Below are 14,547 nucleotides of genomic sequence, written 5' to 3' on the forward strand. Positions count from 1 at the left end.
AAAAAGTAGGCAAAAGACATGAATAGACATTTCTCAAAAGAAGACATATGAACAGCCAACAGAAATGCTAGGCCTCACTGATCACAAGAGATGTGCAAATCAAAATCATATTCAGATACCATCTAACTCCAGTAAGAATGGCAATTCCACTTTTTAGAAGTTATCTAAAGAAAATAATTGAATGACTGAAACTAAGATATCTGCACAAGATTTGAAAATTGTCTATGAGGAGAATTTGTGAAGCATAGCAATTTGTTGGGGATTGAGGGAGAAGGAGACCTGGGGAGTCACTCTTGGTGCCCTCATGATGCCACATGAATGGACACTGGGCAGGACCATCCACTGACACCAGATGTAGCAGGCCATGGGGGAAGGTGGTGGGTTGGGCTCTGTGTGTTTGATGTCTCAGGAGCATGTGTTCATGGAGGGGACGTCTAAGGCAATTCCATATGTGGGTCTGGAGCACAGTAGGCAGTTATGTAATTTAGAGGCATTGGTGTAGCGATGATGGCTGAAGCTGTGAGGGTGGACAAGTTGATGGCCTTTGGGATGCACCTGGGGACAGAAGCTGAGTCATGGGTTTGAGTTGGTAAGAAGGAAGGCATGGTGATGCTCATGCCTTGCTTGTAATGTTGACATCTCTGAGCGGATCCTGTTTGTTGTATTTCAGGCCTGGGAGCACTCTGTTGGGATCATCTGTTTTCCTAGTCTCCAAAGACTGGCAGAAGAGGTTTCCGAACAGCTTGTCCAAGAACTGCAGAAGGCCCTTGTGGGGAAGCCTGCAGGTGAGAGAATAGAGGTGCTGAATAATACTTTATGAAGAGCAACACAGCTCTGCAGACCCCTTTCTGGCCTCTGCCTATCTGCTTTTTTAATGAAGTGTTGCTTGCCAAAGAGCAGGAGGACTCTCTTTGCTATGGAGTGCCTTGGGGATGCAGAGAAAGGCGGCGGCGGGGGCGGGTGGGAAGGAGGCTCAGGGAGCTTTGCTGCTTCTGGAACACGAACATAGACACACACAGCACACACAGGTACATTGCACACACTGTACACAATATACTACACAGAGAGACACTATACACAAATGCTACACACAGACACACACTAATACCTTACACACAGACACACACAATCCCACAAAGAAACACAGAGATACACACACTACACACAGATACATTTACAGACACTGCTCACAGATACTACAAATAGACATACACTCTACACACGCAGACACATAGATACATAATACACAAAGAGACAGTACAAAAAGAGACAAACAGGCACACACAGAAACAGACACACACACAAGACCAGGGTATCTGGGTAAATAAGTGTTAGGATCAGAGGTGACTTGTGTGGTCAGTGGAGAGTTTGGTCCTGAAAAGATAAAGAGGCCAAAGTATGTAATTTTTGCTGAATCTCTTGACTTGCATTCATCTACTAATTTCAGCTGGTCCCTGGAGGCTGGGCAGAATTTCATGGGGCCTGAGGGTTGTGGGACAGGAGGGACTTCAAGGGGGAAGGAACAGCTCAAGCACGGTGTAGACTGCAGGGATTCCTGCAAGAGAAGGGGCTGTGTGACATAGGAGGTGGGGGAAGATTCTGGATTGTGGGTAGCCGAGGGGCTTGTTTTTACTCATTGATAGTAGGGAGTCATTGATAGTTGTTAAACAGAAATGGTTGCATGATAAAAGTTGTTCTCTAAGGAGATTAGTCTGACTGAGTGTGGGATGCTTGCCACAGATTCAGGTGACTTTGGGGATATGTAGGCAGGAGACCAAAGTCCTCTACAGATGCTCAGTCGTGTCTGGGGATAGGATGCCCTGTTGGAGAGAGGCTAGTGGGCAGGTCACTGAATGCCCTGTTAATGACACTTTCTTCCAGAGCAAGCACGGGTGGCAGTGGGGAAGTTGCTGCGGTGGAGGGGAGATGTGGACCAGGGTGGCTACCTGCTCCTGAAGTCGGTGTATGTGCTCACAGGTACAGACTCGGTGAGTCCCAGGCCCATCGGCCCCTGCTCTGGTCACGCCTCATTCATGTGGAGGGGGAGGTCCAGGGTGGTAGCATGTCCCAAGAGGATGTTTGTTTGTTTTTTTTTCATGAAACTGACTTATTGTTTCTCCTCCCCTTCTGGTATAGAACATAGACGTCAGAGTCTGAGATTCAGACTTGAATCCTGCCTTTCCAGTTGACAAGCTGTGTATAATTGTGGGCAAATGGCTTTGTCTTTCTGCCTTTGGTTGTATTTCTAATTTGAAGATTGGGAATAATAACACTTCTCTTCTAGGATTAGTGTGGGATAATAAGTGCTAATACTTATTGACTACTTCTTACTTGGGGGACAAGGCTAGGTGTGTCTTAGGCATTGTGTCAATTGATACTCCTAAAGACCCTATGAATAGAGTAGGCTTATGGTGATGCTATGTTAGTGATGAGAAAACAGGCTGACCTATGCTGTGCAATGACAGTCTGTCTGACTCCAGAACCCATGCTCTGAGCCATTGTTCCGTATTGCATCCTATTAAAGTCAGTCAGAATGTTGTGCACCTGTAGGTAGCACCTGTCTTGCACCTGAACAGAAATGATGCTCAAATAAGGCTGACTCTACTTTCCTCCCTTCCCATCTATGCCTCATCCTGGTTGTGGTCATGTCCTTCCACTCTGAAGCTGGGAGCCTGAGGTTTCTTCCCTGAGTGGTTTGCTGATGACTGGTGTCCTCTAAGGTGGAAGTGGCCCCTGGCAGCTGTGACCATCAGCAGAAGTGGCCAGAGGCCGTGTACAGGGCAGACCCAGAGACTCATGGGTTTAGCAGGAGTGCCAGTGCATGCCAGGAACACAGCAAGGAACCAGATGGAGTGACTGCTGCTCTCGTGTAACTTCTCAAAATTCTTCCAATCTCTACCTGTTCCCCAGTTCCAAAGCTGCTTCACTAGGTGAACATGGACACTAGATGGGCATTTGGATCTGTGCATGGAGGTGTGATAGGAGCACAGCCTGCAGTCACTGTCTGGGGCTAGGGATTGGAGGCTGACGTGGGAAGTTAGCTGGAGTGAGATCCACCTGACTTTTCTTCGGCTTAAACTGCCTGGGCCACCTTCAGGCACAGTAGTCTGAAGCTCAGAACAAGGGCTCTTTTGTTTCAGTGAAGAACTCTGCAGTCTGATTAGTGACACATTTTTTTTTTAATTTGAGTTGGAGTCTCACTCTGTCGCCCAGACTGGAGTGTGGTGGCACACTCCCGGCCACCGCAGCCTCGACCTGCTGGACTCCCGTGATCTTTCCGCCTCAGCCTTCCAAATAGCTGGAACTACAGGCACGTGCTACCATGCACAGCTAATTTTCGATTTATTGTAGAGATGAGGTCTCACCAAGTTGCCTGGGCAGGTCTCGCACCCGCGGGCTCAGGCAATCCACTCATCGCAGCCTCTCAAAGCGCGGGATTACAGGCTGAGCCGTGCATTCTTCATTTATTTATTTTTTATTTTTTTGAGGTGGAGTCTCACTTCAGACACATTTACCTAAGGACTTGTTTCTGTCCCTGTGCAGTGGGGAAGGACAGGGAGAGCCACCAGAGGGGGTCAAGGTTAACCAGGTGTTAAACAAAGGGGAGGACATTACCATGTACTGGAAATTTTTAGGGGGAAGGCTAGGACCAGCAGGCTGCTGATTCTGGCTCAGATTGCATTCTTTCTTTATATTTCTCTAACTTGCCCACCATGTCTATAAGGTTAGCCAATGGGGTGGGAAGTCATGAAAACATTAATAAATTGATTCGCCTCCCCACCCCCTTCCCCCGGTGCTCACGTATGTTTGCACATGCACAAGCACACTTATAGGTTGTAATCCCAGTGGGGCTGCAGGCACAGCCTGTGAAAGAAAAGTCATGGGGAGCTCCATGTGCAGGCTGGCCTCTGTCTCTGCAGACTCCTGTCCACTCAGACTTTGTCTGGCAGCCCTGGGCTGTTTAGTTGAGGTGTGGCTGGCTGTCATCACCTACTGGGCTGTCTGGGTCTTGATGAGGTGTGTCTGGGATCTGGATGAGAGGGTGGGAAGGGCCTGATTAAGTCTTCACTCCTGTTGCTTACATCCTTATTATCAACCTCCCCTCTCAACTACTTTTCCTTTTAAATCAGAAGGCCACTAATGACAGATAGCAGCGTGATTTGCTAAGGAGCCCTTGTTTCTAATTTTCACGGTCCCTTCCTCCCTCCTCTCTCTTTTCTTCCTTCTTTCCATCTTTTTATGAGATTATCCATATAGCTTATAAAAGAATTAACTTTATCAAGCACTTAGTAGGCACTTTATATAAACTTCATCTTCAAGCCATCCTTGGTGTGTCCTCTGATTGTCTGCGTTTCACACTTGTGGACTAAAGCCTATAGAGAGGAAGTGACTTTTTCAGGCTACACCAATATGGTCACAGAGGCCCAATGATGGTCTGGGCCTGAGCTATCTCTGCTGGTGTGCTGCCTGGGTGCCAGGGGTCACATGTGCTCTTCCCATGCAGGAGACACTGAGCAGAGTTGCTGAGTCTGGGCTTCCAGTCCTGCTCCTACAGTGCCTTTACCTCTTCTTTGTCTTCCCTCTGGAAAAGGATGAGCTTTTTGAGAATGATGTTCAAGTTCAGAGGATGTTTGTGCAGGTAAGTGGGAGGAGAAGCTTGACCTTCCAGGGCCAACTGTGCTTTTGAGGGGTGGGGGGACAGACTCTTGGATGATTCCTGGAGATGCTTTTGTCTTTCTCAGCCTAGTTCCCAAGCTTCTTTGGTTTCCCAGAGGGGCCAGTTCACCCCTTACCCCACCCCTGTAATGTCTGAATGGTTGGAAAATGGATTGCCTCTTTTTCTCTCTATTTCATTGTGTCCCCTTTCCTGATCTCTCCCCAAAAGGTGGGTTCCCCACTTCACTTGACTTTTCCTCTTCTCTGGTCCTGCCCACCCCCCTGGCATCTGGAGCCTCTCCTCTCTGGCCCTTTCTCCTCTGATACTTTGCCCAACAAGCAAAACAGTAGCCAACACTTCTGAAGCGTTTGCACCACGCTTGTACCATGGGCCTCACATGGGTCACCTCCATGAGCTCTCTTTGCCATCCCAGGGTATGAGTAGTATTGTCATCCTAAATCCATACAAACTGAGGTATGGTGAATAAGCATGGCATCTGGGGTCACAGTAGTCATGGGTGGGGCTAGGTGTGGCATCCTGGGGTGGGTGGGAGTTCACTCACAGTCTCACTTTTAACTGTTCTGTGATGCTACCTCTTTTCCTCCTCTCAGAAGACACCTCAGACCTCTAAGCACCAAATGCAATTTCCTCTTGTCATTTCCCATCTTTCCTGTCCTCCCTGACTGACTAACTTTTCACTTCCTTCCCCTCCCCCCTTCTGGACAGTTTCTGCTTTCTCAGCTTTTGAGAAGCTGAATTCTCCAGAAATTCTTCCGGCTTCTCTGACCTTGCTGGGGGAGGGCAAGGAGGACTGTCTAACGGATATCTGTGTGTCCAGTGTCTCAGACAGCATTTCACACATAGCAGGTACTTGTGACCATTTGGTGAATTTACAGATGTGTTTTTCCATTTTACATATGTGTTCACGTTAACATCCATGTTAGAATAATTCTTAAGCCAAATCATCATCACCAGAGGGTATTGCATGAGTTCTGGCCAATTCCATTGATGGCAGGCTACCCCCAAGCTGCATTTGTTGAAATGTAGGTGTCATTTGCCTTTATATAAATCATATCTAAGTGAGGACCAGACTGTACACTAGATACTTTAGCAAATCTTTCCTGTGTGGCTTTTACGTGCCCTGCAAGGAACTAACGCAACTCCTATCTTTGAAGTCCTCTGGATGTATGAACAGAATGTAACCATAGGGAATAGACTATGTTTGTGTTCCTCAAGGGTTTTTGTTACTTCATTCCACAAAAATATGCTAGGCTTCTGCTGTGTACAGCTCTATGCTAGACTGATGAGTACTGCAGCAAGCCTAAGAGTCTCACTTCTCACTTTTAGAGGTGACAGAAAGATGGAGGAGCCAAACAGGGGAAATCAACCCAGGAATGAGTGCATAGTTAACAATTTTTAAGTGTTATGAAGGGACAGTGAAAGGTGTGCTGGAATGAGGATGAGGGGCCCTGACTTATATTAGAGAATCAGTGGAGATTGTTCTGAAAAATGGCATGTAACCAGAGAGCTGAAGGCTGGCAGAATAAGAGGAAGTAACCTGGCCTGGTAGGGATTGAGGGAAGTGGGAAGGAACAGGTGACAGATGAGGGAAGGGGAGAGGATCAAGTGACACCTGCTCAGGGACAGGTGAGAACAAGGTGAGACCTTGGTTACATGGCCACATCCACGTGCAAAAGATATAGGGAAATGGGATCTGCAGCCCAGGTGCATGGCACCCAGGTTTGCCCATCCACAGGGAAGGAGGGACTAATGCCTTTATTTTGATGTAAAGAGCTTTTGATACTTGCTGAACTGACAGAGGGTTCTGTTGGACCACTGAGAGCCCGAGGGTGACCTGCACCTGATAAAGTGAGAGAGGAGGCAGGACTAATTCACACAGGATGCAGTGAGCTGTTCTAGGGTGTTTGAATTTCATCTCAAATGGAGAGGAAGAAATTGGAAGTTTCTTTACTAGCTATCAGAAGACAGAATTGATAGGTCAAGGAGCCCAGTTAGGAGGTTTTAGGATAACTCTTGTGATCTTATGTAGAAGTAGGGACTGAGTGTCAGTCAGAAACTCTAAAAAATAGCATATGGTCCTATTAACTCTGTGGGTAACATTTTCTTCTGTATTTATTTATAAAAAGACACTGAAGTCAATCATTCCTTTGTTATTCTGACTTGGAAAGGATAACAACTGCTTAAATAGGGATGATGTGGTCAAACTCGAGCCCCAAACTGCCACTTTCCTAGCTGCCTTTGTTGACCCTGCTTGTCTGGGGCAGAAAGTGACCACACACAGTCCTGTTCTTCCCTACTAACACATGCCCATCAGTGCTCCAGAGAAGTAGGGAACAAGCCCATCATAGGAAGGAGGCTTCCTAAATAGATCTTCGGCTGCTTTTCTTTACTTTTTCAGATGTTGCTCAACATTTGCAGCGAGCCTCAAGGTCTGGAGGGACTCCTCTCAGGAAGTGAGCTCCAGTCTCTACTGATTGCCACGACCTGTCTTCGAGAGCACAGCTGCAGCTTCTGGAAAGAGCCCACCTTCTGTGTGCTGAGGGTGATCTCCAAGGCCCAGAACCTCAGCGTCATCCAATACCTGCAGGGTATGTCCCAGGAGACCAGGTGTAGGCTGGAGGCCACCCAAGAGAATTCTTTAAACTCTCACAGCAAAAGCTGAGGGCCCACTTTCTGTAGCAAGACTGTTGAATGCTTTTGCAGCATCAGTATAGATTTCTGAGGCCAAAGAAGAGATGAATGAGTGGTCATTCCACAGTAGATAACCCTACGTTGCTTGGCTCCATTCATGAAAGTGTTTCATTGCTCATTGTGATACTTCTTGGAGGAAGGAAGGAAAACTCATTTACTGTGCATGCATTACCAAATAGACACTGTACTGGGCCCATTTGTACATGATCTCATTTGCTTCTTTGAGGTAGATATTAATGCCATTTTGCAATGGGAAAAATGGAGATTGAGTGGTAGAAGAACTTGCCAAAGCAACCCAGCTAGTGAAGAAGAAGATAACATTTCAAATTCAAAGGTGCCTGATTCTAGCACCTTTGATCCTATCCTGGGAAACATGAGTAGGGGCTAAGGCCATAGGCTGTAGAATGAGACAAGGTGTGGACTACAGGTCTGCCTTCCTAGTTGAGTGACCTCAGCACTTAAACACCTGAGTGGGTGCCTCAGTTCTCTCATCTGTGAAATGGGAATAACAATACTGCTAATCTTATTGGATTGTTGTGATTCTTTGTGGCTCTTCCGAGTCCTCACAGCTGAGAGGCTAAGCTTGTGCTATTTCAAGTTCTTGTAGACACTTTTCCTGATCTACTGGTTTGTCTTTCGAGCACTCAGAAGAGTCTTCTCTCAGGGAGAGATCCCTAAAATAGTGATCTATCCAAATGCAAATCTAAAGGCTTCTCTTTTCGGACTCAAGCCTTTCTCTGGCTCCCCAGCACTCTGGCATAACCAGCAAGTCCCATGGCTAGGCCCCACAGAAGTAGGTGCCGCCTTCCTCCCCTCACTGTGACCACATTTCCATTCTCCAATCTCCTGGCTTCTTCAGCATCCAAAACACAGCATCTTTTCACCATCTCCTCTCACATTTATACATCCTTCTCTGTTCCTTCCTTCCCTCCTTCCTTCCTCCTCCCCCACTCCTCCTTCCTTCCATTTGGGATCTTATTCTGTCATCCAGGTTGGAGTGCGATGGCACGATCATGGCTCACCGCAACCTCAACCTCCTGGGTTCAGGTGATCCTTCTGCCTTAGCCTCTTGAGTAGCTGGGACAATAGGCGTGCACCACCACACCTGATTAAATTATTTTTGGCTTTTTTTGTAGAGACACGGTATCACTATATTTCCCAGGCTTGTTCAAATTCCTGGGCTTAAGCAATCCTTTAGCCTCTGCCACCCAAAGTGGTGGAATTACAGACATGAGCCATTGTGCCCAGCCCTTTCCCTGTACTTTTCATTAAGCTAGTTTCTGCTGAATGCCGACATTGGTTTCTTAAGGTTATTGGTGAGCTTGGGGCTTGTGTCTTGCATCTCATTGCCTAATGGACCTGGACTCTCCTGCATGCTGAGAACTAGAGGGTCGAGAGGCAGCTTTCCTCTCCTTTGTCGCCTGCTGGGTCTACAGCATGCTTTCTCAGTGTGACACTTCCCTCAGAGCAGCCTTCTAGAGCCAAGAGCCAGCATAACATGTTTTGAATTAATTCTCATTTGCATCTTGACATTCTGTTTCCAGTGGGGGTAGGGGACTGTCCATGGCAGTAAAGCTCTCACTTCTGAGCTCAGTGGAGCTGTGCTTTCCTCCTACAGCCATGGACTGTGTCAGGCTTTCCCTCCAGAACCTCTCCAGGCTCGCAGACACTCTCCCTGCCCCTGAGGTGAGCGAGGCTGTGAGCCTCATCCTGGGCTTCGTGAAGGACTCCTACACGATCTCCTCGGCTCTCTTCCTGGATTTTGAGAATGCGGAGGGTTACCCTTTGCTGCTCAAAGTGTTACTTCGGTAAGTGGCTGTGCTTTGTTGGGGGAGAACATAGGACCACCAAAGTCTTGATGCTCAACTTCATTTGGGGTGGTTGGAGGAAGACAGATATTGAGACTTTGTCTTTTGAAATACAAAGGTCTATGGAGTGTGGTCAGAGACCTTTGATTACACAAGGAATTCAACGTGCAGATGGGTATGGGGTCACTTCCTTAGAGAATTGATGGATGATAGGGATAATAGCTTCACCTAGTCCACTGGGTACACATATCTACTGCATGCTTGCTGGCTTGATGTTCACCAGTCAGAATCCAGTCACAACCCTCTGTTTGTTTTGGAGGGCTTCTGGCACTGCTGTTAACTGCCCTGCATGGTGTGTGGAGGGCTAGAAGGGTCTGGGAATCAACAGCCCCCTGGAGCAGCTCTTGACCAGTGACTGAAAGGAGCCGATGGGTACATTCTCAGCATAGTTGCTTCTTGTGTGGCTTGCTCTACATTGCTTCCAAAGTCCCTAGAAAGTTCACTCCAGTTGTCCCATAAGGTGCTATCTTGAGAATGCTCTCATATTGACCTCCTTTCCTTCCCTTTCTCACATGGCCTTTCACTAGTATTTTCTGGGATCAACTCCCAAGAAATTACTTCTCTCTGAAATCCTTGAGCCATGAGAAACCCAAAGAAAGACTCCGTTCAGCTGACCCTGGGCCAATTTCTTCCACTCTAACTTGCCATATCATCTTCAGATTGGGTCCAGGGATTAGAGAAAGCAAGGAACAGAAATCAAATGAATTTCTTGATGGCCCAAATGCTTTCACTGATCTTGGCCATATATCTTGCTCCCTTGGGCCTTGCTTGGCAAGTGTGTGATGTCCTTCTCCTCTGCTTGGTACAGCTTACTGCTGTGCTTCACAGACTTTACCTCAGAGCCAGTCTTCAATTCTAGAGGTGATGACTTGGACTAGGAGGCTGAAGTCCCTCTGTCCACAGAGTGATTAAATGACAATACCCAGAGGGCCTTCCTCCAAAGGGATGCTGAGCATAAATGCCCCCTGGGCATCCCAGAATTTACAGATTTTACATTAATCTTGGACCATGACTAACTGACTATTGCCACCACGAAGGTCTGTGTCATAGCATTTCTGGAACAATTCTTTGGTTCAATGAGTGGTTGGCTTTTCACAGACTTATTGTGGAAGGTGAGAGAAGTACTGGAGCTTGTTCTGGAGAGTGTCCAGAAGATCCCTCTTGGCTCATTGGCTTTCCTTCCTGCCTTCACTGAAGTCATACCACAAGCACTTTTACTCTGGAAATGATAGAGCCCATAATTAAAATATGAAAACCAAGCTCATCCTTAAAAATAAACACAAGGAGGCTTAATCCAATCTATTTGCCACACTGTTTTGTTGCTCTTTTGAAAAGCTACATCTCTCATTTTGGAGGTGGCCCTGCTCTGCTAGTGCCCTAAGAACATGCCTTTTTGGAAGTCCAACCATGGAAAGCGACCTTCCTGTGAGTAGGAGCTGCAGCTTTTCACCTCTCCTGATGGACTTCTTTGGATTTAAGGCTGATATTTGCAAACAGAGTGATATATTTACCCAGGATACTCCCCTTGTCTTTTGGTGCTGAACTACCTCTGAGTGGAGATCTTTGAGGTCTTCACAGCATCACAGATCTGCATTGCCTCTGCATCCTTGTGAGAGCACCATGCAACAATGTGGCTGCTTTGTCCAAGAAGTACAGGGATCTCATCTGTCCTCATCCGTCTCCACAGATATGATGGGCTGACCCAGAGCGAAGTGGACCCGCACCTGGAGGAGCTCCTTGGGCTGGTGGTGTGGCTGACAACCTGTGGAAGGTCAGAGCTGAAGGTGTTTGATAGCATCACTTACCCTCAGCTTGAAGGCTTCAAGTTTCATCACAAGTCTTCTGGTGGGTCCTTCTTGTATCTCTGGGTGACTGACAGAGTCAGTGCTATACCCTGACAAGGCTACAAGGGTCTTCTCCTGATTCTTTGTACACCTGTCAATGACACAGTGGGCTCTGATTGTGCCATAACCTCTGCGGAGACTACCTATGGATATTTAATCTCCCGTGATAGATTGTCCCTGATGTGCAACCTTAACTTTGCACAACAAGGAAATTTGTCTCTTTAGGGAGTTAGAGGAAACATTGCTTAATAAAAACAATGGCTCTCAAATAAAGGAGGAGCATGCCTCTAATTCTGTCCCTCACTGCTAGTGTGACTTGCTCTATGACATTTTCCTTCACAATGGGGACTGTTGGCCCTGAACACCACTCAGGCTCAGAGTCAGTAACTTCTCAGTACTTTGAGATATTGATTGATTGATGAACTTAATCAGCATGTACTGATGCTTTCTGTGTGGCAGGCACTCTGTCTTATGCTGAGTGCCAATGTGAACAGGCCAGGTATCTGCTCCCCAAAATTCCTTTGTAGGGACTGTCACATGTACACTGAATCCTGGTCTGCTGGGTAACTGGTTGACAAATGCATCAGGCACAGTCATGACACAGGTGGGTCAGTCAGGAAACCCTGACCAGAAGGCTTGCTGGAGGGAGTTTTTATGGTTAAATGTGGGTTGTCGAGGTTGCAATAAAGGGGGAGAAGTTGAAAGGCAGAAATTACAGTCTGGGAAGAAATGGTGGTTTGTGATAGCTGAGTGAGTCTGGGGGAAATAAGACTAACTGCAAAGCAGAGGCAGGGAAGCTACAAAGCTGCAGGGACCAGCTGCAGGGACCTATACCATTGGATAGGACTCCAGCAGACACACAGGGGCACAGATGTGGTTTAAGGGAGTGCCTGAATCAGGGGAGAATTTTAGAAACATCTTTGGTATCCAAGACAGGGAAGCCTGGAGTCAGGGAGTTTTCCAACAAAGTGTCTCCTCAGTGAGGGCAAATGAAGCTTAATCTTCAAGCTGCAGAAAAGGCAGTGGGTTGGGGAGGTGTATTTATTTAACAGCTTGTCTAGAAATGAAACCAACTTTATTTAATAATTTCCAATATTATTTGATTTTAATAGATTGAAACCAATTCTCCCAGCTTGGCACTGTCCAATGGAAATAGAATACAAGGTGCATTATATCATTTTAAATGTAATTTTAATTTTAAATAAGAAGAAGTAGGTTAAATTATTTTTGATAATGTATTTTATTTAACTCAATATATCCAAAATATTACCATCTCAGTGTGGGGTCAATGCAAATAATAGCTAATGAGATGTTTTGCCTTCTTCATTCTAGCTTGTGGAAATCTGGTATGTATGTACTTGACTCTCATGACACATCTCAGTTCAGAGTGGCAACAGTTCATCTTGGATGACACAGTGCCAGCCTTCTTCACAACCTGGGTGGCTGGCTTTTCTGCATGCACCTACAGGAGCTAGAAAATAGAAACTTCAAATGGCATGCCCTAATGATAATGAAAACACCTATGTCTAGACATAGGCAGGAGAAACAAATAGTCTGTTTATAGATGTAGATTTGTGGGATGATTCTTGTTTTCCTCTTTAGGGGTGACCGTTAAGAATCTTCAGGCCTTCCAGGTCCTGCAGAATGTTTTCCAAAAAGCCAGCAACTCTGTCCTCTGCATACAAGTCCTGTCGGCCATTAGGACCATGTGGGCCTGGAATGCTCGAAACTTCTTCCTGCTGGAGTGGACCCTGCAGCCCATCTCCCAGTTTGTGGAGATAGTGCCCCTGAAGCCAGCCCCAGTGCAGGCACACTTCTTCCAGCTGCTGGAGGCCCTCGTGTTCGAGCTGCACTACGTGCCCCATGAGATTCTGCAGAAGGTGCAGCAACTGATCAAGGAGAGCTCGGAGACTTCCTGCACCCTTGTGGCCCTGCGGAGTATCCTCAGCATTGCTGGTGGTGACCTGCTCTTCACTGACATCTTCCGGGACTCAGGGCTCCTGGGCCTGCTGCTAGCACAGCTGCGGAAGCAGGCCAAGATCATGAGGAAGTCAGGTGCTGCCTGGGCATATAAGGAGGGGCAGGCAAATGGGCTGGGGTCAGTGTCAGTCCCAGGCCTGATCTGTGTGCCAACGTAGCCACCCATCATTGGAACGGAGAAAGTGAGCATGCCTGTGTCACCAGAAAGGTACCCCTGGGACACATGGCTTCATATAAAGCAGGCAGCCTCCCAGTCTCCATGAAGAAGTGAGGGGATGGGTAAACCTGGGGTTAGCTCAGGCCTTGTAAATTTCAGCATTTTGATTTCTCCTGCCCTAGACATCGTCTGAGTGTGCAGGTGAGAAGACAGCAGGGGCTCAACAGATTTTCAGGAATGGGAGCTCAGAGAGGCCTGGGGTTCTGGGGTGCTTCTAGGGTCTCCTGGGATACAGACACTTAGCTCACTCTGTGCTATTGACTGCATGGTCTGGGGGAGAGGTGGTAAGGGTCTTGCTGGCCCATCATGCCTCTCTGAGTCTCAGTGCCCTGCTGTGGCTCCCTGGCAATGTTCTCTATCCCCTATTGTGCCCCCTGTACTCTGAGGTCTCAAGATCAGCAGCCTCTGCTGCCCCTCTAGGGATTTGAGGTCCCTTCTGTTCCTAGGAGGGTGCACAATGGCTCAGAGGTTGGGTTCTTTTACTGACTTACCATGCCCCATACCACATATCCTGCGGGGGCCACTCTACGTGGTGGTCTGCAACCCCCACCTCCAACTCCCCTTGTCTTCTAAATCTGTCTCCACTTGCTGCTCTAAGAAATCAGCCGGGAAGAGGGATGTGGGGACACAAGAGTCTGACCTCTAGCCTGTCCCTATCTTTTCTCCTCTTCTCCTTCTCCTACTGCACTGGCTGGGAGAGGCAGGGTACTCTCTAGCCTCTGGCTACTTTGGAATTCTGCTTCATACTTAAACCAAGGTCATTAGTCTGTCTGTGTCCTGGGCCTCTCTGAGGGGGAGAGAGCATGGGTCAGACAGCCCTGGCTGGAATCCTGGCCATATTACTCACAAACTGAATGATACTGAGCAAGTAACTTGCTTCTATAAGCCTGTTTCCTCTTCTGTTAAATGGGAGCAATGGTATCTACATCATGGGGAATGCTGTGAAATTTAAATGAGGAAAGATCTGAAAAGGACCCACTGCTGTTGCCAGCATATAGCAGGGCCTCAAGAAATATCAGTCACTTCATTCCTAGAATTTCAGTGCTTCAGCATGAGAGACTGGAATAGACACCCAAGGAGGTGGTGGAGGAAGCCAGGGAGGACACACCTCCTCCCTGGGAGTATTTGAAAATAGGATCAGGACTGTGGAGGATGCACCCCAGAGTTGCTTTGTGTAACTCTGAACCAGGCCTTAGACAGTATTTTAAGAGCTTTTCACTGCTCGTTAACTTCTTCCCTTAAATATCATCATGAATGAAGTTAATGTAT

At 47.3% G+C, this 14,547-nt stretch overlaps 1 protein-coding gene across 1 annotated transcript in view; it reads left to right on the forward strand.

The window, feature by feature from the left end:
* The first annotated feature begins 507 nt into the window (after positions 1-507).
* LOC103269967 (WD repeat- and FYVE domain-containing protein 4-like) overlaps positions 508-14,547 on the forward strand; it is a 116,471-nt gene continuing 102,431 nt past the window's right edge. The window contains exons 1-8 of the mRNA XM_021717323.1: positions 508-579; positions 671-785; positions 1,882-1,988; positions 4,505-4,639; positions 7,077-7,266; positions 8,988-9,177; positions 10,925-11,082; positions 12,684-13,136. Of these exons, the coding sequence (XP_021572998.1) occupies positions 508-579; positions 671-785; positions 1,882-1,988; positions 4,505-4,639; positions 7,077-7,266; positions 8,988-9,177; positions 10,925-11,082; positions 12,684-13,136 (1,420 nt within the window). The remainder of the gene's footprint in view (positions 580-670; positions 786-1,881; positions 1,989-4,504; positions 4,640-7,076; positions 7,267-8,987; positions 9,178-10,924; positions 11,083-12,683; positions 13,137-14,547) is intronic.

This window comes from Carlito syrichta, unplaced genomic scaffold (assembly GCF_000164805.1).
Source record: "Carlito syrichta isolate Samal-C Ts95f unplaced genomic scaffold, Tarsius_syrichta-2.0.1 Scaffold309653, whole genome shotgun sequence".
NCBI lineage: Eukaryota > Metazoa > Chordata > Mammalia > Primates > Tarsiidae > Carlito > Carlito syrichta.